General features: G+C 43.4%; 1 protein-coding gene across 2 annotated transcripts; it reads left to right on the forward strand.

Moving 5' to 3' along the window:
- Positions 1-376: 376 nt before the first annotated feature.
- On the forward strand, positions 377-16,064 carry ZNF287 (zinc finger protein 287). 2 transcript variants are annotated; one of them, XM_082707591.1, is made up of 6 exons: positions 377-642; positions 1,720-2,197; positions 2,846-2,946; positions 5,369-5,495; positions 5,954-6,040; positions 13,965-16,064. In XM_082707591.1, the coding sequence occupies exons 2-6, from the start codon at positions 1,795-1,797 to the stop codon at positions 15,530-15,532; spliced, it is 2,286 nt and encodes a 761-aa protein (XP_082563717.1). In that variant the 5' UTR covers positions 377-642; positions 1,720-1,794; the 3' UTR covers positions 15,533-16,064. The 2 variants fall into 2 exon arrangements, with proteins under 2 accessions (XP_082563717.1, XP_082563718.1); XM_082707592.1 differs by having other exon boundaries at positions 386-642; positions 1,597-2,197.
- The last annotated feature ends 6,402 nt before the right edge of the window (positions 16,065-22,466 follow it).

Below are 22,466 nucleotides of genomic sequence, written 5' to 3' on the forward strand. Positions count from 1 at the left end.
AGCTCCATCCCAGCATCCTGGGATCATGACCTGAGCCGAAGGCAGACGCTTAAGCAGACGCTTATCGACTGAGCCCCCCAGGCGCCCCATGGCACCAGGTTTTCTCTGGTTAATTAGGGTGGAGCTTTAACCGCCGCCCATCCGCATCCTCTTCGCCCAGATGCTAGTTGCTCCCCGACCTCCCAGTCATCTTCCAGACCTGCTTCTGGCCAGGGAAACTTTAAAGTTCCCTTAGAACCTTGCGGACTAACAAGCAAGTCGCAGTGATGGGTGGAGGAGGTTACCATGGAGACAGGTCCAAGGAATGAGGCTCGGGCGGGAGGGAGGGCCGGGACGCGCCTTCCGATTGGCTCAGCGGGCGCGCAGCGTTCCCCTTGCGCACATGCGCAGTGGGGTTGAGGCGAGGTCGCGGTGGAGCTGAGGCGCGGTTCGTGCAGGGCCAGGCACCTCAGGACCGGGCTGGAAGGTGCGGCTTCTGGCCGAGACACGTCGTGCTTTCCCGGTTAGGGAAGTGGCGGAGCCAGAGACCCCTCTGCAGCGCGGGGCTGAGCTCGCCACGCAGGCGCCCGCTCCCCCGCCGCCATTGTTGCCCCGGGCCTCTCCGGCCGCTCGGGCTGCGCGTCCGCCCGGCCCCCGCGACAGGTAATGATGTCGAGGGCGCCGCCGGGGGCGAGTGTCCGCGCGGTCAGGCCGGAGCCCCAGCCGGTTGCCGCGCGGCGTCCGCGCTCGCGGCCTGCGGAAAAGGCGAGCACGGGTGTTGGCTGCGGTGGCGGGCCGAGTCCCCGCTCCGCCGCTGCCCGCGACCGTCCGGCTGAAGGGGAGTTGGGGAGACGCGGCGGGCGGGGCTGGCGCATATCCTCTGCAGCGCCTGTAAACAGTTGGCTTCGGTTACACGACTGAGCCTGAGGAGGGCTCAGAGCTGGAGCCCGAGGACAGGTGGTGTCAGGTCGCCGGGTCAGGCCTGTTCCGAGGTTTTCTTCGGGAATCCTGGTTTCAAATTTACTCGTGAGGAATTGTCTCCTGTAGAAGCGTTTCCAAGGGCTTCAAGGCACATCAGCCTCCTACTTTTTCCCAGCCCAACCGGCTTGTCTCTCCAGCCCTCTGATAGAAACTGGAACGTGCTGGCATTAACATCTAAAGCAAGTGCATGTCCGCCCTTTTTTCCTTGACAGTTTCCTTGGGAACCTGGGAAGGATTCTCCTCCCAGGTTGTTCCAAGTACCTACAGGTATGCTCTGTTGTTGAGAGCCAGTGCGGTCCTTTACAGCTTCTGTGACATCGCAAAAATACTGAAACTCCCCCCACCCCCACGACCCCCGGAAAAGTTTAATTTCTGTTTCAACAAGCTAGAAGTTTGATCCGTTGTTTTGCTCAAGCTTCGGGGCTTTGCTTCTGTGACCCTTTTTGATAGCTGTCCAGACCCCTGTCCCCAGCAGATTGCATTTATCTCACAAGTCTGAGGAGGTAGGGAAGGAAGACCCAGGTAAAGTCTATGTGTGTTTACCTGTGAACACTTGAGCAGGTTGTTTCTGTTCGCGGATGTGGATAGCAGAGAGCACCAGAATTCTTGACATTATGGTCTGTTCTTGTGTTTCAGAGTCTCTTAACCATCCCTGCAAATTCTGGGCTCAGAATTTGTAACTAAGGCTGCTAACTCTACCTTGACCCTGTTCTGCCCTTGGCTGCAGCAGCCCTTGATATAATGTCTTTGTGGTTCTAGCATGAGACTTCAAGCATTTGGCTCACTACTGGAGATATAAAGAATATTGCCAGATTGACTCTCCCACCTGTAGCGATGTTGGCCTCGTGCAAGAGGATGACCAGTTCTTCACGCGCCCAAGTCCTTCTCATGTGGAAGCCAGACAAGGCTCAGAGTGGACCCCACAACATTGCAAAGGAAACCCTTGCTTCAAGAATCTTGCGTGACACTGAGACCTGTCGACAGAATTTTAGGAATTTTCCATATCCAGACCTAGCTGGTCCTCGAAAGGCATTGAATCAGCTCCGAGAGCTCTGCCTTAAATGGCTGAGACCTGAGATTCACTCAAAGGAACAAATCTTGGAGCTGCTGGTGCTGGAGCAGTTCCTGACCATCTTGCCTGGGGAGGTTAGGACTTGGGTGAAGTCCCAGTACCCAGAGAGCAGTGAGGAAGTGGTGACGCTGGTAGAGGATTTGACTCAGATTCTAGAAGAGGAAGGTGAGAATCACAAGGCAGAAAGGGGAGGAATCCTGGGCGGTTAGGGTTAGAGAAGTCAACCAGCATATCACAGAGCAGCCCTTTAAAGAAACTGGGGAGAGCAAAAGGCAGTGAGTCGAGAACGGGCTTTAACATGGAACCCCATCCTGCATGGTGTGTCCCTTCCAGACTGCTTGGGACCAAACACATGTTACCTCATGTCCTAAAACAGTGACCAAATGCAACTCAGTTACCCCAGTGTGAGCCGTCAGGAATTTTACCTGCAGAGGTTTGAACCATTCTGTCAGTAAGCCATTTGCTTTGTGAATTGGATTTTACAATAACATGCTTCCAAAAAAGTAGGAAAGGGTCCAGAGCATACTTCCTTATTAAGAGACAGCACACATGATTTACATCGCATGAAGATGTAGTAGAAAATTGGGAATTTGGTGCATATCCTTAGCAGTCCCAGAACAGACTTGTTTTTGAAACCTGCATTGATGTCTTAGGACAAGTCTCACTGGTCCTTCCCTCTGACTCTTCAAAGCAGGGGTGCTATTTTTTGTTTCTTTCTCATTTCTCACTTTAGGGAAGTATAGGCATCTATTTGGTTAAGTTTCCTAGACTGTTCAAACAGGACTAATCTCCATCATGGTCTCCCTTCCCCAGCTGTTCCTCAGAACTCTGCCCTTCCCCAAGAGACCCCAGAGGAAGACTCCAAAGGAAGACCTGCTTTCCAGGCAGGGTGGTTAAATGACTTGGTGACCAAAGTAAGTGTTAGTTTTTTCTGTGATTTTTAAATGGCTTCTTGGAGGTGTTTGTGTGAGGACGTTTTGTCCTGGCCCTCTAACTTCTGTCCCCCCACGAAAGCCCAATCTAGGACTTAAGCATCTGTTCCTCTCTTTCAATCCAGCTTGGCCTGTTAAGTGACTCTCTTTATAAGGAATAAGCCCCTGTTGCCTTCCCCTGATACCCCTTTCCTCACTGTTTTGATTTTAAGGCAGCAACATTGCATAGAGGTTAAGGGATTGACCTCTACAGCCGGATGAATCAGAACCTATGATTTGGGGCAAGATACTTGACCACACTTAGCCTGAGTTATTAAACTCTAATAAATAGAACTTACCTCTTAAATTATGAGGATTAAACATTATAAGACTTGTAGTTAGCCTGGATTACAGTAAACTATCAGTAAGCAATAGTTGCTAAAATTATTTTTCTCATTAACAAGTAATTAAAGGCCATGTATTTTCTGGTGTTATGTTGATCATGAGTCTCTGTCAGGCCACCTTAAGAGAAAATTTTGCTGTAAAAATATACATCTGCAATAGGTAGAGTAAAATTATTATTCATAGATAGTACGATTGTTTACCTGAAAACCCTAGGAAAGTGAAGGGAAGAACTGGGAAACAATAGGAGAAAAGTTTGAGTAAGGTGATTACTACAGAAAATGGCATATGAAAATTAATCACTTTTAGGGGTTGCTGGCTCACTTGGTAGAGCTTGCGGCTCTCGATCTCAGGGTTGTGAGTTGAACCTCATGTGGGACATGGAGCTTACTTTAAAAAATAGAAAATTAGTAACTTTCTTTTTTTTTTTTTTTTTTAAGATTTTATTTGTTTATTTGACAGACAGAGATCACGTGTAGGCAGAGAGGCAGGCAGAGAGAGACGGGGAAGCAGGCTTCCTGCAGAGCAGAGAGCCCGATGCGGGGCTCGATCCCAGGACCCTGAGATCACGACCTGAGCCGAAGGCAGAGGCTTTAACCCACCGAGCCACCCAGGTGCCCCGAAAATTAGTATCTTTCTTGCATACACACTAAAACCAGACAGATGATGAAATGAAATAAAAGGTTCCCTGCACAGTTTTCCCCACCCCCCAAATTTAAAATATCTAGGACTAAACGTAGTATAAATTTTGTAGTACATCCATATCCTATATCATACTATAAGACATGAAAGCAGCTTTGAGTGTTATAAAATTGCCTGTTCCCCCTAAATTATAAGTATTGTCATTGTCAATACAATTTTTATAAGGAACTTAGAAGTTTATTTGAAAAACATGGAAAAGGAATCAACTTTTTTTAACAAAAGGAAGAAAAAGAGCAAAGAGGGATAATTAACCTTACCAGATTGTCAGATATATTAAAAGTGTAACAGTTCAACAGTATGGGTTTCAGTCCCAATTTTATTTTATTTATTTTTTATTTTTTTAAAGACTTTTATTTATTTATTTGACAGACAGAGATCACAAGCAGGCAGAGAGGCAGGCAGAGAGAGAGAGAGAGGGAAGCAGGCTCCCTGCTGAGCAGAGGGCCTGATGCGGGGCTCGATCCCAGGACCCTGGGATCATGACAGGAGCCGAAGGTAGAGGCTTAACCCACTGAGCCACCCAGGCGCCCCACCAGTTTTATTTTAAAAAGGAAGGAGTGGCTCTGCATTTCATCGTAAAGCACACAAATATATCATAGAATTTCAAATTATGACACTCTGAATTCTCTCTCTTTTTTTAAGATTTTATTTATTTTTTGACAGAGAGAGAGAGTACAAGTAGGCAGTGCTAAGGAGAGGGAATGGGAGAAGCAGTCTCTCTGCTGAGCAGGGAGCCCAATGTGGCGCTCGATTCCAGGACCCTGGGATCATGACCTGAGCTGAAGGCAGACATTTAACGACTGAGCCACCCAGGCACCCCAACACTCTGATTTCTTAAGGCAGAGCTTGAAAAGCATAGCCATTCAGCTGTCTGTGTAAACCCTCTTTTAATACGGAGCCATCCATACATACACTTGTGCCAGCTGAAAACGTAATTATAATTCTGTTTTCAGACTTCCCTGTACGACCATTCACGTATGCTCATCCATAACTTAACTAGATAACCTGTAGGCTCTTACTACAGGTCAACATTCTCTGATACCCCCACCACACATGTCCCTGGTGTTACCACTATCCCCCTGCCAGTTCTTTTTTTTTTTTTTTTTAAGATTTTATTTATTTATTTGAGAGAGAGAGAGAGCATGAGAGGCGAGAAGGTCAGAGGGAGAAGCAGACTTCCCGTGGAGCTGGGAGCCTGATGCGGGACTCGATCCCGAGACTCCGGGACCATGACCTGAGCCGAAGGCAGTTGCTTAACCAACTGAGCCACCCAGGCGCCGCTCCTGCCAGTTCTTGAGCCAAGTTATATTTGATGTTTCAGGAATCAATGACATTCAAAGATGTGGCTGTGGATATCACCCAGGAGGACTGGGAGATAATGCGTCCCGTACAGAAGGAATTGTACAAGACTGTAACATTACAGAACTACTGGAACATGGTTTCTCTGGGTAAGCCTCCGCTGCACCCACTGCTGCCAACATATCCACCATCTTTCTTTCCTCAGTACAGTGCTGAGAATGGGGCTTAGGGGTGAGTTTCCTCATTCCATTTGGGCATAGATACCGCTGTGTTCTCCCTTTTGGCAAATAAAAAGTTTCTAAGTGAAGGAGCATTGAGAGCTATGACACGTGGCTTCCCAGGGCTTCCACATGACCTGCCCCTTGCCCGCTCCCTGCTTTTCCTGTGATCCCCTCCCACCGTGAGCTCTGTGCACATATCCTCCTGAGCAGCAGGACATTTCTGTTGTAGCACTGAAAAGCACAGTGACCTAATTCTCCCACTAAATCATGTACATGAAACCATTGTTTTCCTGTGGACATCTGTCCTCACAGATAAGAAGTTAGGCAGTAAAATTCAAACAACTGTTTATCTCCAGGATAAAACTCCTTATATTCCTCTGAAACAGGACTTACGGTGTACCGACCAACTGTGATTCCCTTACTGGAAGAACCATGGATGGTGATAAAAGAGATCTTAGAAGGCCCTAGTCCAGGTGAGAGAAGAACTGTCATGAGATTGTTTGCATTGAAGAGTGTAAGTGCAGTGAGATATATTTATTTAAATATGGCCAGGTCACGCTCCACAGACATCCCGGCCTGTCAGGAACACTGAGCTGTTTGGCGTTGCCTCCTCACAGAGGCCACCTTCAGGAACACAGTTCCAAACATCATTGTTCTACCTTTCCCCGGTGTCTCCTTTTATCCTTCCATGTGACCCCTGGATCCCATTCCCAGCTTTGTCTGGCGCTTTCACTGTGCTGTTGTCTCCTCCCTCTTTTATAAGCATGAGTGAATGTCCCTAAAATTTTAAGTTTCAGACCTTCCTCTTAGTAAGTTTCTTTTATTCTGTTACCAACAAATCCCTGTAGCCTCCAGCCTCCACTTCTCTAACTCATTTTCTTTCCTAATTTTGAAAAAATATCTTCAAAACACTCAAAGATGTTCTCTTACTGTATAGTTCATTCACCGGTTCCTGCATCTCTCAGCCCAACCACTGGTGCTTGTTTTTAGTTGCTTCTTTCTTTCTTTCTTTCTTTCTTTCTTTCTTTCTTTCTTTCTTTCTTTCTTTCTTTCTAACAGATTTTATTTATTTATTTGACAGACAAAGATTACAAGTAGTCCGAGAGGCAGGCAGGGAGAGAGGAAGAAGCAGGCTGCCCACTGAACAGAGAGCCCGATGCGGGGCTTGATTCCAGGACCCCGAGACCATAACCTGAGCCAAAGGCAGAGGCTTAACCCACTGAGCCACCCAGGTGCCCCCTAGTTGTTTCTGTTCAGGTATTTTGTTTGCATATAAAGTCAATATAAAAATGTTTGGGGAAGGTGCCTGGGTGGCTCAGTTGGTTAATCGACTGCCTTTGGCTCAGGTCATGATCCCAGAGTCCTGGGATCAAGTTCTGCACTGGACTCCCTGCTCAGCAAGGAGTCTGCTTCTCCCTCTGACCTTCTCCCCTCTCATGCTCTCTCTCTTTCTGTCAAAATCTTAAAAAAAAAAAAAAAAATGTTTGGGGGAGGGCGCCTGGGTGGCTCAGTTGGCTAAGCAACTGCCTTTGGCTCAGGCCATGATCCTGGCGTCCCAGGATCAAGTCCCAAATCAGGCTCCCTACTCACCAGGGATTCAGCTCCCACTGAACTCTTTCCTCTCATGCTTTCTCTCTGTCATTCTATCTCTCTCAAATAAATAAATGAAATCTTTAAAAAAAAAAAAAAGTTTGGGGAGCACCTGGGTGACTCATCAGTTAGGTGTCTGCCTTTGGCTCAGGTCATGATCCCAGGGTCCTATGTCAGGCTTCCTGCTCAGCGGGGAGTCTGCTTCTCCCTCTGCTCCTCCCCCTTGTTCATGATCTCTCTTACTCTCTCTCAAATAAGTAAATGAAATCTTTAACATATATATATACAAATGTTCTTTTCTTTAAAAAAAATCCTATATTAGGGATGCTTTCTTTCTATCACTTCGGGAAAAAATGTTTTCCTCTCCTTTTTAGCAAATTTTCTATTAATATTTTTAAGTAAACTCTACCCGCACTGTAGGGCTCGAACTCCTAACCCGGAGATCAAGAGTCACACGCTCTACTGACTTGAGCCAGCCAGGTGCCCCTTTTCCTCCGTTTCCTAACAGAAACGGTAGCAAACGATACATATTGTTTTCTCCTTTGCTTTTGTTTATGTAAAAGTGTATCTTGAGAAGTGTCTCAAATGAGGATATAAAGACCTTCCTTGTTCTCTTTTTTTAATATCTGCATCACATTTTATTGTGTGTCTCATAATTTATTGAACCTGTTCCTTATTGATAGGCTTTTTGGTTGTTCCCTTTCCTTTCTTCCTTCCTCCATAAGAACTTCAAACCTATAAAAAAAGTTGCAGAATCAGTACATTGAACACCTGTGTAATTTTCATCTGAAACCACAAGCTACCATCATTTAGCCACTTTTGCTTTATATCTTTTTAGGAGGGGGTGGGGGCAGAGGCAGAGGGAGAGGGAGAATCTGAAGCAGATTCCCCGGTGAGGGCGGAGCCTGACGTGGGGCTCAATCCTGAGAGGATGGCCAGAGCTGACATCAGGAGTCAGATGCATAGCCAATTGAGCCACCCAGTCGCCCCTTTGCTTATCTACTTACACACGCACGCACAGCCACACACACGCACACACAGACACACTTTGTTTTTTCCTTTCCCCTTCCCTTCTGTTCCCTTCCACTTCCCTTCTGACATTTTCTGAAGGATCCAGGCCAGGTTTTATTAAAATGACCCACAATTGGGACGCCTGGGTGGCTCATTTGGTTAAGCAGCTGCCTTCGGCTCAGGTCATGATCCCAGCGTCCTGGGATCGAGTCCCACATCGGCCTTCTTGCTTGGCAGGGAGCCTGCTTCTCCCTCTGTCTCTGCCTGCCATTCTGTCTGCCTGTGCTCGTTCGCTCTCCCTCTCTCTCTCTGACAAATAAATAAAATCTTTAAAAAAAAAAAAAAAGAATGACCCACAATCTAGATTCTCCTGATGATTTCCTTATGTTTACATTCAGATGAAATATGTTTACTGAGACGACACCATCAGTATGTGCTGTCTGTTGCCATTTGTCTCACTGGTGATACTCATGTTAGTTAAGGTGCTGTTGACCAGATCTCTCCATTTTAAAGGTGCATTTTGTCCTTTATAGTCAGTAAGTAATCCGTGGAATGATACTTAGAGGCCACATGGCTATTCCACTCCCTGGCACTATTTTATTTAAAGATTTGTAGCATCCTTTCTTCAGTCTTGCTTTATTATATCACTGAGTGATTCTCTAAATCAGTCATCTCTTCTAAAGGATTAATAGCATTCTCCTGTAAAGAGTAGTACTTCCTAAATAAATAAAATCTTTAAAAAAAAAAAAAAAAAGAGGGGTGCCTGGGTAGCTCAGTGGGTTAAAGCCTCTGCCTTCAGCTCAGGTCATGATCCCAGGATCCTGGGATCGAGCCCCACATAGGGAATCTCTGCTCAGCGGGGAGCCTGCTTCCTCCCCCTCCCTCTCTCTCTCTCTCTCTCTCTGCCTGCCTTTCTGCCTACTTTTGATCTCTGTCAAATAAATCAATAAAATCTTTAAAAAAAAAAAAAAAAGAAGAAAAAGAAGAAGAATAGTTCTTCCTCCTCCCACCTCATTTTTTATGTGAACATGTCACTGTGGACATTTGGGATTTTTCAAAAATCCCACCAATCCAGGTTTATTTTGGTTATTTTTCATGCTCTCTTGTCCCAGACTTGGGTAATACTACTTGCAAAGCGAATTCTTGGGGCAGGTGGGTGGCTCAGTCTGTTAGGCATCTGCCTTCAGCTTAGGTTGTGGTCTTGTGGTTCTGGGTTTGAGCCCCAAGTAGGGCTCCCTGCTTGATGGGGAGTTTGCTTCTCCCTCTCTCTCTGCCCGCCGCCCCCGCAACTTGTGCTCTAGCGAATAAATAAAATCTTGAAAAATAAAAAAATTATTTTTCTTATATAAAAATTACAAAAAATCACAACTACATCTCTAGTACTAAATAATAATGAATTATATAGACAGTATATTGAAAATTAGAAAATTTTTAGGGGCACCTGGGTGACTCAGTGGGTTAAGCCTCTGCCTCCAGCTTAGGTCATGATCTTAGGGTCCTGCTTCTCCCCCTTTCTCTGCCTGCCTCTGTGCCTACTTGTGATCTCTCTCTCTGTGTCAAATAAATAAATAAATAAGAAAGGAAAAAAAAGAATTTTTTAAAAACCTATAATCAGGGCACCTGGGTGGTTCAGGTTTATTTGTTTTGTGGGAGTTGAGTTGGTTAAGTGGCTGCCTTCGGCTCAGGTCATGATCTCAAGGTCCTAGGATTGAGCCCCAAATCGAGCAGGGAGCCCGCTTCTCCCTCTACCTGCAGTTCTCCCTGTCTTTGTCAAGTGAATAAATAAAATCTTAAAAAAAAACAAAAACCTATCATCTTCTTAGCTCTTTGATATTATTTGTGTAGTTCCAGTGCATTTCCATGTTAGCTGTGGGACTACTTTTTTCATTTAACATTAGTCCCAAGCATTTTCTAATGTCAGCTCTGATTTTTATATTTGAATCAAAGTAGTAAGTCAATATACATAAACCTATCTAGTTATTGTTACCAGTTATTAGTGTTCCATTATCCCTTACTCTAATACTTTATTGATGAATGGCAGCTATCACTTTAAAACACTGCATATGATTCTGTGGAATGGATATATTTAAAAAGATTTATATTTGGTGGGACGCCTGGGTGGCTCAGTTGGTTAAGCAGCTGCCTTTGGCTCAGGTCATGATCCCAGCATCCTGGGATCGAGTCCCACATCGGGCTCCTTGCTCAGCAGGGAGCCTGCTTCTCCCTCTGCCTGCCATTCTGTCTGCCTGTGCTCGCTCTCTCCCCCTCTCTCTCTCTGATAAATAAATAAAATCTTTAAAAAAAAAAAAGATTTATATTTGGATCTGCATCTTAAAAAATTTCTGAACTATGCGGTACCATTTTTGCTATATTATGAATTCTATATTTGATATTTCATTACATAATTCATAATATTTGAAAGTCCTGTGTTTTCAATCAGATTTTAAGAGAGAAAGATATTCTAATTCAAATTTGTTTTAAACCATCATACTGGAAATATAATAGGCATGAATAAATACATATTTGATTGCTTTGCAGCCAGATTTGAGGTCAGGGACTTTTTATTGTTTGCTTTGCTTTTATGTGTATGTGTGTGCTTTCATTTGGCTCACCTTTTAACAACAAATTATTGTCATTTATTTTACCAGTTCAGTTGAGTGGCCACCATATCCAGAGTCTTGGGGCCATTTTCTGAAGGAAATGTAAAAGAGGCACAGGCTGTTCTCAGAGTTTGCATCTAAGTTGAAAATACAAGAAACACACAAAGTTGTGAAGTAATAATATTAAGGCCAAGTACTGTCCTGGCCCCAACTTTACATTAGGTTGAATCACATGAGACTGCTGAAATTTCAGCCATATTGACTACACAAAGTCAAGGTCATGTAATTCAACCTAATCTGTACTTGAGGAGTCTAAGAAAGAGAGAAAAATAGGAGCTGGGCCATACACTTCTTTTCAATAGATAGAGAAGTTATCTTAAGAGAATGCCTAAATCTGGGGTGCCTGCATGGCTCAGTCAGTCGAGCATTCAACTCTTGGTTTTGGCTCAGTGACCTGGGATGGAACCCCAGGTCTGCCTCCGAGCTCAGCAGGGAGTGTGCTTCTCTGACTCCCTGCTCATGCTCACTCTTTCAAAAGAGAGAATGCCTAAGTCTGGAATTTGTATGGCACCTATAGGAGGCTATGAGGAAGTAGCTTGTAGTTATATGGGTGACTTTACATTTTTAAGCTGAATATGAAGTTTGGCACACGATATAGTAGAATAGGAAAAGCTGAATTATTTGGGTACTGAATATGTCAAGTGGAGGTATTTTGAACTTTTTAAACTTTTCTCCCTTAAGCCATTGGGGCTCAAACTTCAGTGAACATCAAAACCACTTAGAGGGCTTTGTAAAACAGATTGCTTTAGCCCTATTTCCAAAGTTTCCTTTTTTTTTTAAAGATTTTATTTGTTTAAGAGACAGCACAAGCATGAGCAGGGGATAGGGGAACAGAGGGAGAGTGCTCATTCCATCATGTGCCCTCCTTCATGGCCATCAGCCAATTACCCCATCCCAGGAACCCTCAGTTTGTTTCCTATAGCTAAGAGTCTCTTATGGTTTGTCTCCCTCTCTTATTTCGCCTTACTTTATTTTTCCCTCCCTTCCCCTATGATTCTCTGTTTTGTTTCTTAAATTCCACATATGAGTGAAACCATGTAATTGTCTTTGGTTGACTCATTTTGCTTAACATAATACCCTCTAGTTCCTTGCACATCATTGCAAGTGGTAAGATTTTTTTTGATGGCTAAGTAATACTCCATTTGTGTGTGTGTGTTTGTGTGTATATATATATATATATATATATATATATATATATATCTTCTTTATAAATATACATATCTTCTTTATCCATTCATCTGCCAATGGACATCTGGGTTTTTTCCATCTTAGTTTGGCTATTGTGGACATTGCTGCTATCAACATTGGGGTGGTGTCTCCCTTTCAGATCACTACATTTGTATCCTTTGGGAAAATACCGAGTAGTGCAATTTACTGGGGGGTAGGGTAGTTCTGTTCTTAACTTTCTGAGGAACTTCCATACTGTTTCCCAGAGTGGCTACACCAGTTTGCATTCCCACCAACAGTGTAGGAGGGTTCCCCTTTCTCCGCATCTTCACCAACACCTGTCTTTTTTCCTGACCGGTTAATTTTAGCCCCTTCTGACTGGTGTGAGGTGGTATCTCACTGTGGTTTTGATTTGTGGTTTGACTCCTGATGCCGAGTGATGTTAAGCATTTTTTCATGTATCTTTTGGGCATTTATATGTCTTTGGAGAAATATCTTTTCATGTCTTATGCTCACTTCTTGATTGGTTTATTTGTTTTGTGGGAGTTGAGTTTGATATGTTTTCTATAGATCTTGAAGACTAGCCCTTTATCTGATGAGACATTTGCAAATATCTTTTCCTATTCTGCAGGTTGTCTTGATTTTTGTCAACTGTTTCCTTTGCTGTACAAAAGCTTTTTATCTTGATTATGTCCTAATAGTTCATTTTTGTTTGTGTTTCCCTTGCCTTTGGAGACATGTCTAGCAAGAAGTTGCTGTGGCCAAGGTCACAGAGGATTTTGATGGATTCCTGTCTCGTGCTTAGGTCTTTTATCCATTTTGACTTAGTACAAGTATGGTACAAGAAAATGGTCCAGTGTCATTCTGGATGTGGCTGTCCAACAATTTTCCCAGCATCATTTGTTGAAAAGACTGTTTTTCCCCCATTGGATATTCTTTCTGCTTTGTCAAAGATTAGTTGACCATAGAGTCAACCATGGTTGAGGGTCCGTATCTGGGTTCTCTGTTCTGTTCCACTGAACTGTGTGTCTGTTTTTTGTGCCATTACCATACTATCTTGGTGATAATGGCTTTATTATAGAGCTTAAATCCAGAATTGTGATGCCACCAGCTTTGGTTTTCTTTTTCAACATGCTTTGACTATTTGGGATCTTTTCTGGTTCCATAGCCTGCAAAGTTCCTGATTCAGCTTGTCTGGATGAGGGCCAATAATTTAACACATTCCCAGGTGATAGTGATGTTTATGTCACTCATTTGGGGACAATACTTTAAGAACTATTATTATGAGAGATTTACTAGAGATATTTAAGCATGGAGAGCACTCCTTGAAATTGCTTTTGGAGTATTATGTTGATTGTGCAGAGTAGGTTGGAAGGAGTCAATGAGAGTTAGTGTCTGCTTGATACAAATCAACCCATGAAGTCATCCCACATTATCCCACAGTCTTGTTTTCACATCTCTTAGTCCAGTCGCCTGACTTAACCTGTTTTATTAATCTATGTGCATGTTGAGTAGTGAGGAGCCTGTCCTTTTTCAGCAGTTAAGTCTTCTGGCTTTCTGCCCCTATATTCTCTTTTCCCAAGCTTGCTTGTTTTTTTGTGTGTGTGTTTTTTGTTTGTTTGTTTTTGGTAAAGATTTTATTTATTTGAGAGAGAGAGAGATAGAGCTTGATTAGAGAGGGAAGGGTAGAGGGAGAAGGAAAAGCAGATTCCCTGCTGAGCAGGGAGCCCAATGTGGGACTTGATCCTAGGACCCTGGGATCGTGACCCAAGCTGAAAGCCATACGCTTAACCAACTGAGCCACCCAGGAGCCCTGCTTTTCCCAAACTTTAAGGACCATGTCCAAAGGTTGTCAGAGTCATAGTCTTTTAAGGCATTTTATTCATGTTCAGTATTTTGTTTCTGTTTTGGCAGTTTCCTTCTCCAAATAGAGGAAAACTTTTTATGTTCTATATTCTTTTTGTCCCAGAATGGAAAACAGAAGCCCAAGAGTGTACTCCAGTTACAAATACTTCTACACTCGTAAAGACTGGAACTCAGACTGTCAAATTGGAAGAACCATATGACTACGATGAGAGATTTGAGAGGCACGCATCAGATACCTATAGGAGAATTCCCATGAATGAAAGAAATTTTACTTTGAAGTCAGTCCTCTCAAAAGAAGATGACCCTATGGAAGAGTGTCTCAGTAAATATGATATCTATCGAAATACTTTTGAAAAGCATTCAAACCTAATTATTCAGTTTGGTACCCAGTCAGATAATAGAACTATGTATGATGAAGGCAGGGCAACCTTCAATCATGTTTCATATGGTATTGTACACAGAAAGATATATCCTGGAGAGAAGCCTTATAAATGTAACGTGTGTGGGAAAAAGTTTAGGAAAAACCCATCCTTTGTGAAACACCAAAGCACCCATACCAAAGAAAAATCTCATGAATGTGAAGAATGTGGGAAAGAGTTTAGGCACATCTCGTCCCTTATTGCACATCAGAGAATGCATACTGGAGAAAAACCATACGAATGCCACCAGTGTGGTAAAGCCTTCAGCCAGCGTGCCCACCTTACTATACACCAGAGAATTCACACTGGAGAGAAACCCTATAAGTGTGATGACTGTGGCAAAGACTTCAGTCAGCGCGCACACCTCACTATACATCAAAGGACACATACTGGAGAGAAACCATATCGATGCTTGGAATGTGGTAAAACTTTCAGCCACAGTTCATCGCTGATTAATCACCAGAGAGTTCATACTGGTGAGAAACCTTACATATGCAACGAATGTGGGAAGACTTTCAGTCAGAGTACACACCTTCTTCAACATCAAAAAATACATACTGGAAAGAAACCATATAAATGCAATGAGTGTTGGAAAGTGTTTAGTCAAAGTACTTACCTCATTCGACATCAGAGAATTCATTCCGGAGAGAAGTGTTACAAATGTAACGAATGTGGAAAAGCCTTTGCTCATTCCTCAACTCTTATTCAACATCAGACCACTCACACGGGAGAGAAATCCTATATATGTAAAATATGTGGAAAAGCCTTCAGCCAGAGCGCAAACCTTACTCAACACCACAGGACTCATACCGGGGAGAAACCGTACAAATGCAGTGTGTGTGGGAAAGCGTTCAGCCAGAGCGTCCACCTTACTCAGCATCAAAGGATCCACAATGGAGAGAAACCCTTCAAATGCAATATATGCGGGAAAGCGTACAGGCAGGGTGCCAATCTCACTCAGCATCAAAGGATTCACACCGGAGAGAAGCCGTATAAGTGTAATGAATGTGGGAAAGCCTTTATTTACTCCTCCTCACTTAATCAACATCAGAGAACTCATACTGGAGAAAGGCCCTATAAATGCAATGAATGTGATAAGGATTTTAGCCAGAGAACATGCCTTATTCAACACCAGAGAATTCATACAGGAGAGAAGCCCTATGCATGCCGTATATGTGGTAAAACCTTCACACAGAGTACAAATCTCATTCAGCACCAGCGTGTGCATACAGGTGCCAAACACCATAATTAATGGATACAGGAGACTTCAATTAGGTCTTACAGTTCATTCAAATTTTATTTTGTACTTTGTTAAAACATTATTCAAAAGAAACCCAAAAGAAGTGCAATATGTGTTAGGTGTGGCTCAGCAGAAGTATCAGAATTAGTAATGTGGATATAAGCTATTTAAATTGAATGTGAAATTTAAAAAGAAAACTTTATTCACTTCTTCACCTTTACTTGAAATCAGTTTAATTCATGCCAGAAAGAAACCCTGCAAAAGTAAGAGTACTCAAAAACCTGTAACTCATCGACTCTTAGTGTATTTCAAGTACTTCTTAATGAGACTTTATGAATGTAACTGGGGAAAGCTTCCATCAAGTAGGGATTTCACACTAGTGAGTCATGTTGGGATAACTGAAAAAGCTGCTTTCAGGCCTTTATTGCTTCCCAGCTTTGAAGCCTTAAATATGTAAAGGGTTCCCTTCCCTTTTCCTGTTATGCCATAACTGCCATGTGGAGCCAGTAGGTTTGCAAAATATATATAGTGGAAAGCATCTTAATTTTTATGTGACAACTGTTTAATTACATTTTCCTTTACGTATGGAAATATTCAAGGAAGAGAGCTTATGGAAAGCTGACCTGTTAGGATAAACTAATGTATATATAGCCCTTAGGCATTTGTACAAATTTAGTTAAACAGGCAAAAGTTAAACACCCAACCTTAAATTCATCTTTAAAACATCAGCCTTAGTTTCACTAGGTTTTGACATCTGTCCGCCTGAAGGAAAAAATAAAAGTCACCTGATCCCTAAATTCATAACTTAAGGTTCCCTATGGCTGTTCACCACAGAAAGCCCATTTCTGTTGAGACACTGCTCAGGGCCCAGACTTCCTAATTGGATCCTTTCAGGGCTTCTTGTGCTAAAAACTACAGCTAATTTAAGCAACAGAAAGCTTCCTAAAGTAGTGAAAGACGACAAAGGACATGTCACGGAATGAGCATAAGAAGCCTACTAAGCTGGGTTGCCAGATGTGCCCCCCCCCCACATTCCAAGACAAACAAGGAGTGAAAACAGCTATTTACAGAGTGTGAGGAAAAGATCAGTGATAGAAAATAGACGTAAAGTTCACTATAGAAAGTGGGTCAGGGCAGAAATCAAGGGTGAAGACTTAGCCGTGAAGAAAGGGTACACAGGTGAGTTAGCACATAGTCTGTTAGACTTGGTTTGCCTAAGTAAGAGTGGCTAATTGGATGAGACAAAATTTTTGCCTGTTGATAAGGAACTAAAAATGAAGTGACTGATTTTAGAGTAATAATTGGAATTGATACTTTCTCATAAGTAAAAATGGGGATTACTCTTAAAATGTCAGGAAACATTGGAAAACGCATTGATGCAGAAACTATCATTGATGGCAGTCATCATTGAACAATAATAACTAAGTTTGTGGGGTCCTAAACCTAAAAGGAAAACTGGCAGAAATGCAAACAGAAGTAGGTACAATTACTGTTACATTCAATCTCCACAGCATTCTGCTGTCAGAATGTAAGACCACATTCTGAGAGCTGAGGTTTCGTCCTGCTCTTAATTCGTTTCTTCAGTGCCTTGCGTGTGGGAAGCGGTCAGTATATGTTGAATTAATATGTAGGTAAGTTAGAGGTAATAAGGTAGAATTAACAGACTCAGAGTGAAGTTGAGTTTAAAATTATTTTTTGTACATGTCCAAAATGTACAAAACCACTAACAAAGAGTGGTTATTTATTGGGTACTAGGAACTACTTTAAAATTGAAGAGTCAGAATTCCACACCTTAATGTGGAGAGGTTTTTTTTTTTTTTTTTTTGTGGGGAATATTCTTAAAGAAATCACGGGACATCTTTGCACAGGAAGTTTTCCTGAGCTGGATGAAAAGTCAGCATTCTGGTGCCATAAATATCAGTATACAGAGCACACGGTTCTATTTGGATGTTACTGTTGACTGAAACATCCTGCAAACAGGTGCCGAAGCCAAGACCAGGGGTTCTAGCATCTTCCAGGCTTTCTTATTGTTTTTCTTAAGAAGTTACGGCTTTTCCTTGTCCTCGCATCAGTTAACCCCGATGTCACGGAATCCTTCACGAAGCATAGACTGTCTTCGGGTTGCATAGTCAAGTTACGCTTATGCCATAGTTACTTTTGTGTTAGACAATAACCACTGTATTTAAGATGCAATTTTTATTTATGATGCCACTTCACACCTTACACAACACTTTTCTCCCCTCCTGGCATGGACATGTGGAGTATCACAGTCCCTAGCTCCTTTCTTTGCTTTAATTTGTATTTCCTGCCTTTGTGAGTTTTATGTAAATAATGCATTCCTAAAGTCTTCCATTGATACACTGAGGCAACCGATGCCCTTATATATATATATATAAAAAAAAAAACAGAATAGAAGCGAATCATCAATCTTTGTGTATTTTTCCCACTTCTACAGTTGTCTGAGCCAGTTGGATTTAATAGACTTATTTTCCACAACTTTTTTTTTACAAAGGTGTTGAAATATACAGAAAAGTTAATAAAGCATCTTTACCTACTGCCTAGCTTTAAAAATTTAACCTTTTACTGAACAGCTGTAAAGTTAGACATGACATTTCACCGTAAATATTTCAGCATGCCTCTCATAAAAATGACATCTTTTCACATAACCACATACCATTACATACCCTGAAAAAAAGAATAGTAATTTTCAAATATCTAATGCTTCATCCATGTTTAAATTCTCCCTGTTGATGCTGTCAGGTTTCACGCATTATGTTTACTTGTTAATCTGTTTCATCCATCAAACTCTCTCCCACCTCAGACTTTCTCCAGGACCTTTTTTTTCCCCCCAATATAGCTGTAGAATGTCTCAAGTTCAGGATTTAACTATTGATTTGTATGTGGTTTCTCTTGTTCTTGTGTCCCCTGTGGTTTCTGCAAACTAGCATTTAGGGCCAAAGCCCTGATTGGCTTCAGGTTCAACATGTTTAACAGATGTATTTTGTGTCACCTCACATCCAAAATTTTAATAACATTTGGTTGACTACTGGTGAGGTAAAACCTGATGGCTCGGTTGTCTTGGTAACCATCCTATCTTCCCAGTGTGAAGACCTGTTTGCCAACAGCCTTTCACCTGATGGGTTTAGTATCCAGTGATCCTGAATCAGCTGTTTCATTAAGATTTGCAAAAAGGCAGAGCCTTCTGTCATCAACTGGGAATGCACTAGAGGCAAAGTCATAAATTCTTTTCCTTAAGAATTTTCAGAGTAAGTGATTGGCAGTGATGACAGGTGATCCATGTATTAAAAATCAGTTATGGCCATTGTTTCTGTTGCTCACGTGGTCCCAAACTTGGCCACTTGGAACCCTTCAAGTAGCTCTTACATCCTTTGACAGTCCTTGTCTAGTCTTTCAGGACTTTATTTCCTTCTGCCATATCTCAGGGTTAGTGCCCCCAGCTCTGGAATGAGCCATTTCTCCAGGAATCTTTGGTTAAAGAGGCAACTGTTTAGAAACCAAGATCCGGGCACAAAGCCTGCCCGTTGCTGCTGAGGTGTCACTCGTGAGTAGCCTTTGAGTCTCTAACCACTCAACTGAAGTTCTCATAAAGGCAGCCTTTTGCACTTGCTTCATCCGTTACACCGTTCTGTGGGAGATGTAATTACGTACTGGGACAAACTGGGGAGCACATCTTAAGCCTTGGTAAGCATAGAGCTAAACTGGGGAGGACGGAGGTGTTAATGTATACCAGAAGGCAGGTGTAACTACAGGAGGTCCTGTGCCAAAGCCGGCAGATTGTAAGGGAGCTTTTCAGTTCATCTGGCGGGTGGGTTCATCAGAGAGCAGTTAGGACAGCAACTTAATACAGGATACCTAGTATGTTGTAACTCTTTCATGCCTTGGTAATTTACATATTTATAAGCTAATCCCATCTTTCCCATCACATTCTTTAAAGCAGGTTTCTGATGTAAATTTGAATCCTGAGGGTTGTTTCAGGCAAACCTAAGTGCTAGTTTTTCTTGCGAAACTTGGTCTTCAGAGCTTGAAGAGTGTTAGGTTTCATCCTTCAACCGTATCTTCTAGTATCAATTCACCTGCATGTGCCTGCAGATGTACTTAGTCCTCTATTTCTGTTCTCTCCATGGCTATATTTCACTATAATTATTAGGCCCTTAGAGCACTAGAGGCATTAAAAATGGCAAGCATGTGCACTCTAGTGATACGTATAAACGTGTGTGTGAGCTTGCAAGCAGCACTGAGTCCCCAGCCCTCTGTGTGGACGGGGAAGTGATGCCCATGAGGTCAATGTGTCTTGCCTGAGGTCCTGGAGTCCTCCAGCGACAGAGTAAGGGTTGGAACCATGGCTCCAGCACTTAGTGGAATTCTTCCTGTAAGATCAACACTAATGGAAATTCAGAGCACAAAACAGTATGTACTTTATGACTTTATAAAATTACGTATTTTGATGAGATTAGAGCACTGAAAATTTGTTTTGTCTCCCTTCCTATATAGCTTATTACATTCAAATTTTGAGATGAGAACAGCCCAACAAAGAATGCACCTGCGTCTACCCCCATTTCAGCTGTGGTCTCCCACCCATATCTTTCCCAGTTTTCAGAGCCATATACTCAATGCTATCATCTATCTCAAAAGTACCTTCAGGGCTTTAATGTAAAACAGAACTTTGACCCCCAAGCCCTTTTTTCAACTCACAGTGACTTTGGCAGGGAGGCTGGAGGCCACTCTGGTCTTCACCTGTAGTTACAGTCCAACTGGTTTTACTTTTCATGTATTCTAGAAATGTTCCATCTCTTCTAGATCCGCACCGCCCCGACCTCATTTCAGGCCTTTAATCCGCTCTTACTCAGATTATTTCATAACCAGGTAAGTGTTCACCCTGCCCCAATCTCACCCCTCTCAATGCATCTTCCACACTTCCTGACGTCACGTGAAAACATTTAAGGCCACCACACGGCACTACAGGTAAAGTAGAGCGTTTGATTGTCGCCACTTGCTTGAAACCCTACAGTATCCTCTCACTGTCAACCAGCAGTGGGTCTCTAAGCTGCAACTGGAATGAGCTGGGAGCTTTTAAAATTACCACCTCAAAGGATACCGATTTCTTTACGTGGGATGGAGACTGGCTGTCAGTGTTTCAGTGCCCCAGGTGACTCCAGCGTTCCCAAGTGCAGCAAGGGCAGAAGCGGGAAGCTATCACAGAGATTCAGAGGACAAACGGTGGTTGTGGCAGCAGAGGTGGTGAGAAGTGACCCAACATGATCTATTTTGAAGGTGAGTCTCTAGGACTCGCTAAGGATCTGGATTTGGACGAACAGGGGCACAAGGCTGGCTCAGCTGGTAGAGCAGGCAGCTCTCGATCGCAGAGTTGAGTTTGAACCCCACGTTGGGGAAAGAGGTTGCTTTAAAAAAATAAATAAACATTAAAGACTTTCAGAAGAGTGACCATCTTTCCTACTAAAGAACATGCTCCTAAGAAGGGAGACACTATATTGTACTCACTTGTGTATCTCCTCTACCAAACACAGCACCTGGCACACAGTTTGATTAGGGCAACCCTGCAGGAACTTTTGCACAATAATGAAGATTCTGTTCTCAGAAAGAAAAACATGTTTTGCTTGTCCAGAGCTGTCAAGGGTCTGGGGTTTTTACAAGATGATAAGCTACGCTCTCGTTATGTTATAGATGGGGAAGATAGGAGAGTCCTCGGTTACAGACAGCTTCGTTACTCATGGCAGAAGCAGCCAGACTTCACTGACTTGCACCGAATAACAACTAAGACCTCGCAGTCTCTGCGTACCCAGCAGGAATATGTAGGGATGCTCAGAGCCCCTGGCCTACCGCTTCTCCCAATATTGTCCTTTCCAGTGTAGCAGACTGGAAATCTCCCAAGAATATGGGGGCTTTTACGGCTTCTATGTAGAGAAGACAGAAAACCCAAATGAAGTTGCCTGTCCCAAGCTTACAGAGTAGATCTTTCCCTGAAAACAAAAAATCTTGGGTCATTCCAAATCAGGTCTATACCCAGAGTTGAAAACTAATCATCTCACTCACACGGATTAAAAAGTACACCTGGGGGACGCCTAGGTGGCTCAGTTGGTTAAGCGGCTGCCTTCGGCTCGGGTCATGATCCCAGCGGGTCATGATCCTTGCTCGGCAGGGAGCCTGCTTCTCCCTCTGCCTCTGCCTGCCTCTCTGTCTGCCTGTGCTCGCTCGCTCTCTCTCCATCTCTGACAAATAAAATCTAAAAAAACAAAAAAACTACACCTGGGACACTATTCTCACTCATTGAAGTACAATATATTCAAATGGCTGGGGAAAATAAGAGTATTTTCTAATACACGAAATTCAAATTTCAGCGTTAATGTTTTATTAGAACACAACCATATTCACTTAAGTACTCCCTTTGGCGGCTTGCTTTCTACAACCGCAGAGTTACAGACACCGCAAAGCCTAAAATATTTACCGCCCCTTTAGAGAACGAGCTAGCCAAAGATGTACCTACACAGTGGGGCAGGGGGTTCGGTCCACTGGCTAAGCCCAACACCAGGCAAAGTAATAAAAGGAGCAACGCTCACTGGGCGTGTGGGAGGGAAGTGAGTGTCGGGAAGCAACGGTCAGTTAGCGCTCCGAAGCGTGAAAGGAGAGGGCAACGGAGGCACAACGCCAGGTTAGGAACTAGGCTTCTATGTAGAGTCCGGGTTAGGAACTAGGGCAGCACCCTAGCTGGGAAGCAGCAAGCGGCCAGCGGGGAGAGCGCTGGGCGAGCAACGGTGCCCTCTGCCGGCCACGCCGCGCCGCTGCGCCTGTGCCCCGCCGTCCTAAATCCGTGCAGGCACCCGGCAGAGGGTTACCTGTGCGGGTCCAAGACGGGGGGGGGGGGGGGTCTTCCCTTTCCGGAGTCGCCAGTATTCGTGCACCCCTTCTC

The sequence above is a fragment of the Mustela nivalis genome (assembly GCF_964662115.1).
Source record: "Mustela nivalis genome assembly, chromosome: 17".
Classification (NCBI taxonomy): domain Eukaryota; kingdom Metazoa; phylum Chordata; class Mammalia; order Carnivora; family Mustelidae; genus Mustela; species Mustela nivalis.

Coding starts and splice junctions, on each gene's coding strand:
- ZNF287 (XM_082707591.1), top strand. CDS start 1,795: ATGTTGGCCTCGTGCAAGAGGATGACCAGTTCTTCACGCGCCCAAGTC. Junction 2,198..2,845: donor TCAGATTCTAGAAGAGGAAG/GTGAGAATCACA, acceptor TCCCTTCCCCAG/CTGTTCCTCAGAACTCTGCC. Junction 5,496..5,953: donor CTGGAACATGGTTTCTCTGG/GTAAGCCTCCGC, acceptor CCTCTGAAACAG/GACTTACGGTGTACCGACCA.